This window comes from Elephantulus edwardii, unplaced genomic scaffold, assembly GCF_000299155.1.
Source record: "Elephantulus edwardii isolate Elephantulus edwardi_28Jun2011 unplaced genomic scaffold, EleEdw1.0 scaffold00116, whole genome shotgun sequence".
NCBI classification, from domain to species: domain Eukaryota; kingdom Metazoa; phylum Chordata; class Mammalia; order Macroscelidea; family Macroscelididae; genus Elephantulus; species Elephantulus edwardii.
In genome coordinates, this window is record NW_006399866.1 from 8,465,836 (window position 1) to 8,472,077 (window position 6,242).

Genomic DNA, 6,242 nt, shown 5'->3' on the forward strand with positions numbered 1-6,242 from the left:
GGGATGGGTGTGTCAGAGGCAGTGCTGTTGGCGCAGGATAGAGCAGGGTTTAGGGCTGTTGTGCATAGGGTTGCTATGAGTCACAAACGACTCGACAGCACATAACAAGAACAATAACAACATAAAGGACAATGAAGACATATCAAGGAGGACCTAACCCTGTGGCGAAAGGTGAGTTTGTGGTGATGGAAGTGGTTAGAGAAAGATTCCTGAAAAAGCAGCACTAGAATGGATAGCTGAAGTGTGACAGAAGCTAACTATGAAAAAAGAGGACTAAAGAATGGAAGGAAAGTATGGTTCAGGTAGGGAGGTGAGCATTTTGGGCCAATGGATTGCTTTTAGGAGTTTTTCTCCCAAAATCACTGGGCTGAACTTTCAAATAAAGTACTCAAGTGTCTACCAAGGGAACTGGGCAGCTTGCATTATAATAATGTAAATAAAATGTATGGGACCCTTACAGGAGTAGAACCATGCAACTAAGGTATACAGAATTCCAATGAGGGGAATAGTTATGCCATCACCTAGGCTTAAAACAGGGATTTGTCCTGGTGGCACAGTGCATGTGTTAGGCTGTGAACCTAAAAGCTGGGGGTTCAAGTACATCATCTGCTCCATAGGAAAAAGATAGGTACATTCTTCCCATAAATTTACAATCTGAGAAATCCAATGGAGAGTTGTTATGTATTCGAGTTGAACTGATGACAGTGGGTGTTGATTTTAGGCTTAAAAGAGAGCAGAGGAATAATCTATCACAACAAAAGAAAAACAAAAAGTTGAGCATGCCATTAGGACTTAGGATCCGTGGACTAAGATACCACCTCAGGTCCAGGAGATAGAGACCTATAATACTAGAGACAGTACAAAATGGTAAAACACATAAATGGAGAAACAGTGGCAACAAACCCATGAGACTAGGGCAAGATAGTGCAGTGGGTTTCCTGGCCCACGGAATAAGAGTTAAAATGAGTCTGTGGTGACAAAGCTGAGTGCTTTCAGAACAAGAGTGTTGAGTGTATTCAGAACAGGCTTGCTGGAGGAGTGAGATGCCTCTGGGTACTTATCAGTGATGTGAAAGTGCTTTCTAACACTTGCCTAAGTAGGGCAGAGGCTGGTCAAACTAGGAGTTGAGACTGAGAGGTCAGTGAGAGGTATGTCTGTGGGCACAGTCAAGATCAACTACATCTTGAGTCATTCCTACTCCTGAATTCTAACTTGTTATTTTCCTAATGAACCCCATTATTATTGTGTGTGGGTTCTCTGTGGCCATTGCGACACATTACTAAACCTAACAGAGAATCAGAGAGACAGCTAGTTTAAGAATTTGTATAAAGATTTGAAGAGATGAGGTCCATCTTACTGCAGCTTTGCAGAAATCCCCTTGGGCTGTGGATGCTTACAATGGCTCTCTTTACTCCTCGTGAAGTTAGATAAGGAGGTAGGACAATGCTGCCACCAGGCCACTTTCACATGAAAATACAGTTCCTTACTAATTTCTAATGAGAACAAAGAAACAAGTTCAGTAATTTGAAGTTGGAAAGACAGGAAGGAATAGACTATGCAGGGTCCTGAGGGTCACTTTGAAGAGTTTGTTTTTATCTTAAGAGCAAGGAGGAGGTATGAAAGGGTTTTAAGGCAAAGCATGTCATAGTTGGAGCTACTTATACAGAGCAAGAATGGATGGAGAGAGATAAACAAATGGAAGCTATCCTCCAAAGCCCTGCAGAAACAGCATCTCACCTTTATAGACTTCCCCAAGTCCTGCTTCTTTGAGTCTAGCACTGTCTGTATCTCTTCAGCCTCTGTCTCCGTCACCACAGAGACTATTCCCCTTTGCACTTTCAGGACCTACACAGCAGCTGCCCCTCCCCGCCAAGTTGTTGAGGGATGGCTGAGGAAGCAGCCCAGAAAGAGTGAAGCCAGTTTCACCCAAATCCAATTCCCTAAAATTCTAAAAATTAGTCGCAGCTTGAAGGAAGTCACAGAGTTGGCAAGGAGAATGCCAGATGGTCGGAGCTTTCCTCTTCCTGGTAAATGAATTTTAATAAAATCAACATCTGCTCTGTGATAATTATTGCCCTATCTTTTCCTCTGAAGACTATCTGAGACAGCTTGAGTCTAATTAACAGAAACTGCAGACAGTTTCATCTCTACCTTTTGTTGAAGATAAAATATATAGGTAAACATTTTATAAATGAGACAAAATAATTCTGGTTTTCCTTTCCTTACAGACCATGTTGCTTTCCTGGGCTTGTCTCCAGGCTCCAAGACAGGTAGCAGCTTCATTGTGTCCTATGCCTAAAAAAGAAAAGAACTTTTAAAACATTTACTATTGTCTTTTCACTAAAAAAAGAACAAATCAAGTCATTCTTTTCCTTAACTTTTTTCTTGTGGAATATATTAGTTTCATCTGAGTAAATATAAACCTTTTAAATGAACTCTTATACTTGGGAGACAAATTCCTTTTCTTCACACAACTACAGAATATAAGTAAAGTTTTCTTTGTACCTATGATTTCATGCAGTAATTGCAAAAATCCAAATAAACTATCAGAGATCACAAGATGTTTGTGATCTTGAACCCTCAAATTATTTCCTTCTGTTCCTGGGCTCTGAAGGAATGAATTAAAGATGGATCACTTCAGGGAATCATCCTGAATCAATCTATCTAAAAGTCTCTAGAGAAGATTCTAGACTACTTTCCACTATCCTACAAGCCAAGAGAGTTGAGTCTTGTCAGATTATCAAGGTTTCTACCTCCAAAACGTACCAAACGGCCAAGCATAAACTGGAATTTAGTGAATGACAAATGAATAAAGACAAGGGATTAATGGACAGATGAATGAGTAAATCTAACCTGCAGCCTAGGCCGTTCCCAAAGGCCAGCTCTGAGGCTCTCCGGCGGAGGGAGATCCCCAGCTGCCAACTCCTTCCAGTACCATCAACCTCGTGGCAGTCCTGGGGGAGGGGGAGAGCGAGAGAAACTAGACAGGGTCAGGAGAACAAGGTGGCACCTTTTAGTCACTGTGCCTGGGCCAGAGGCGAGAAGTCCCTCCCGTAGGCTTCTCATTCAGACCAGGCCCATTGTCTTAAAGGGTCTGGCCACAAATGTGCCAAAACCCCGGCCCTGAAGCCTACCAGCCCCAAACAACCCTACCTGGGGCGGCAGAGGTTGGTCCCAGCGTGGCCCCGCCCCATGCAGGGGCGAAGTCGGCCCCCGCGCAGCGCCTCGCGGACCGGAAGCGCTCCCGGGCCAACCGCCTCTCTGCTCCCCTGCGCCACGCCCCCAGAGGAGGCGTGGCCTTTGGAGGAGGGGAAGGGGCGCTGGAGTCCCGGGTGACCCCTGGGCAAGTGCCTCACTAGCTAAGCAAGTAAATCTGGCTATCTCAAGAGTTCTCACTCCCCCGCGACGTAAATAAGCCAGGGCTACCTAGAAACCACTAACAAACGCAACGAGAGTAGTGGGGAGTCTGTTCGGGTGACCCAAATTATTCCAATAGCTGGAATATCCTAGAGAGAATTTGCTTTGTCTTCTCTGAAGGCAAGAATTAAGCAGTGCTCTCTCTTCCTAGGTGTGAAGGCGCTCTGAGTTAGGTAGTTCCTCTGCTAACAGAAAGGTCAGCTAGTAGCTGCTTCTCAGGAGAAAGATAGGATTCTACTCCTGTAAAGATTTACAGCTTCAGCGTACCTGAGTGTAATAACTAATAACTTTCCTCGTTCTGAAATAAGTAAGACCAGTATTAGGCTCAATTAAAACTTTGCACTTTAAAGAATGAATTAACATCACTAACGTATGTGGCTTCTTAGTACCAGACACTGTCTTATTGAACAGGTAAACATAGCCTCTGGCCTCCTGGAGGTTAAATTTCTAACTAGAAAATTTTTAACAAATACACACACACACACACACACACACACACACACACACATACACCCCAAGTGACTACAAACTGTTGTAAGAAGTGCAAGGAATAGACTTCATCACGGAAAGTATATTTTTGGAAACCAGTCTTGTCATTGTGTATTTCTTCTATCTTATTTTGATACTTTCCTGCATCATTCGCATGTTGCCGTGGTGGTAATTGCAGTTGTTACGTGCCATATGGTCAAATATGACTCACAGCAACTATTTAAAAAACAGACCTGAATCCTGAGCCATCCTCATCATCTCTGACATACTTGAGCCCATTGCTGCAGTCACTCAATCGATCTATCTAGTTGAGGGTCTTCCTTTCCTTTGCTGAACCTCCACCTGTCCAAGCAGATGGCCCTTTCTAATGAACAGTCCCTGCTAACAACATGTCCAAAGTATTTGAAACAAAGCTTCATCATTCTTACACTTTCTCAAAGAAATATGTTTGTTCTTTTGGCAGTCCATGGTATATTCAGAACTTTTCTCCACCACCACAACTCAAAGACATCTATTCTTCTGCCATTCTTATTCACTGTCCAACTTCCAAGTGTATAGCAAGTAATTGAAAAGACCATGGCTTGAATCAAGTGAACCTTAGGCTTTTAGTCAACATTGTTACTCTCTAGTACTTTAGACCAAACGGTTGCTAGGAGTTGTCTATGGCACTTACCAACACAGAGCTCAGCTGGCCTAGTGGATAGAAAGTTATGTTATCAAGCCAAAGGTGGGTGATTTTAGTCTGCAGCCCTCAGGCCTGGTTTTAATTGTTTTGGGTCAAACATTCTTCTAAGTGGTATAGCACTGGTCTGTGCATTGCTGAACAGAGGTACCTCGTGGTTGCTGTCATGCTAAACACTGTGATACTGATGTGCCAAATGCGAAAATGGTTACGCATGGTGGACAGTGTTTGGTGGAGCTCTCTGATTAAAACAAGCTTGGAAGCAGGAGTGGCATCCACTTCCAAAATAGCTTGCCTCTGGAAACTTCTATGAACTTGAAGAAATGATGAAAGTTATACAAGTGTTCGGGTCTTGGCAAGCTCTGGTGGCCTAGTGGCAAGAAGCTACACTAAAACCCCAGAGGTGAGTGGTGTGAATCCACCAAATGCTCTGTTGGAGAGGAGGGACAATTTCCTCTTGTACCAGTCAGATCCTATTTGACAGTACAAACTAAAAAAATAATGAAAATTTAAAACAAAACACCAAAAAACCAGATGTTTGGGTCTTTCATTCATAGGGTCACTATGAGTCATCAACAACTCGATGGTATTTCACAAAAACAACAGCACTTTAGAGAAGTCATTGACAGCAGATTTCCTAAATGCAACACATCTTTTGATTTCTTGGCTGCTTCTCCTGATTATAGATCCAAGTAAGATGAAATAATTGACAATTTCAATCTTTTATCTATCATAATGTTATCTATTAGCCCATTGATGAGAATTTTTGTTTTCTTTTTATTTTTTTTATATAGAACAGAGAGTGTGAAAAACAGGGGGCCAACAGTTCCCATGACTAAAGGCCTCAAGCCATGCTTCTCTGAGTATTTATATAGAATCATAAGGAAGGTTGTTGTGTTGTTGTTATATGCCGTCGAGTCACTTGCCACACATAGCGACCCTATGTACAACAGCCCTAAACTCTGCTCTGTCCTGTGCCAATCGTACTATCTCTGACACTCCCATCCCGATTATCCCAGTCACTGAATCAATCCACCTCATTGGGGGCCTTCCGCTCCTGCGCTGTCCCTCCACCCTCTCAAGCATGATGTCCTTCTCCAAGGACCGGTCTCTCCTCACAATATGTCCAAAGTATGTTAGACAGAGCCTCAGAATCTTTGCCTCCAAGGAGCCACCTGGTTTAACCCTTTCCACGACAAATCTGTTTGTTTTCCTAGCAGTCCATGGTATTCTCCATACTCTTCTCCAGCACCGCAGCTCAAAGGCATCAATTCTCCTTCTATCCTCCTTGGTCATTGTCCAACTCTCTGATGCATAACAAGTGCTTGAGAAGACCATGGTCTATATCAGACACACCTTAGTCTCCAGATAGACATCATTGCTCTTCAGTGCCTTGGAGAGGGCCCTAACAGCAGACTTTCCCATGGCAATGCGCCTTTTAATTTCCTGGCTGCTGGTGCCAAGACTGTTGACTACAGAGCCAAGCAAACTAAAGCTGTGTACAATCTCAATCCCTTCACCATCTATCCTGATGCTGCCAATTAGTCCATTGGTGAGAATCTTTGTCTTCGTGACATTGAGACTCAATCCATATTGGAGGCTGAAGTCCTTGACCCTCTGTAGCAGGTGCTTCAGGTCTTCCTCAGTTTTAGTG

At 43.3% G+C, this 6,242-nt stretch overlaps 1 protein-coding gene across 1 annotated transcript in view; it reads right to left on the bottom strand.

Annotated features, from left to right (window-relative positions):
- Nucleotides 1-3,081, bottom strand: part of RABEPK (Rab9 effector protein with kelch motifs) — a 61,051-nt gene extending 57,970 nt beyond the window's left edge. Inside the window, exons 1-2 of the mRNA XM_006892620.1 lie at nt 3,073-3,081; nt 2,854-2,954 (exon numbers count right to left, since the gene is read on the bottom strand). Of these exons, the coding sequence (XP_006892682.1) occupies nt 2,854-2,954; nt 3,073-3,081 (110 nt within the window). The remainder of the gene's footprint in view (nt 1-2,853; nt 2,955-3,072) is intronic.
- Between the last annotated feature and the right edge of the window lie 3,161 nt (nt 3,082-6,242).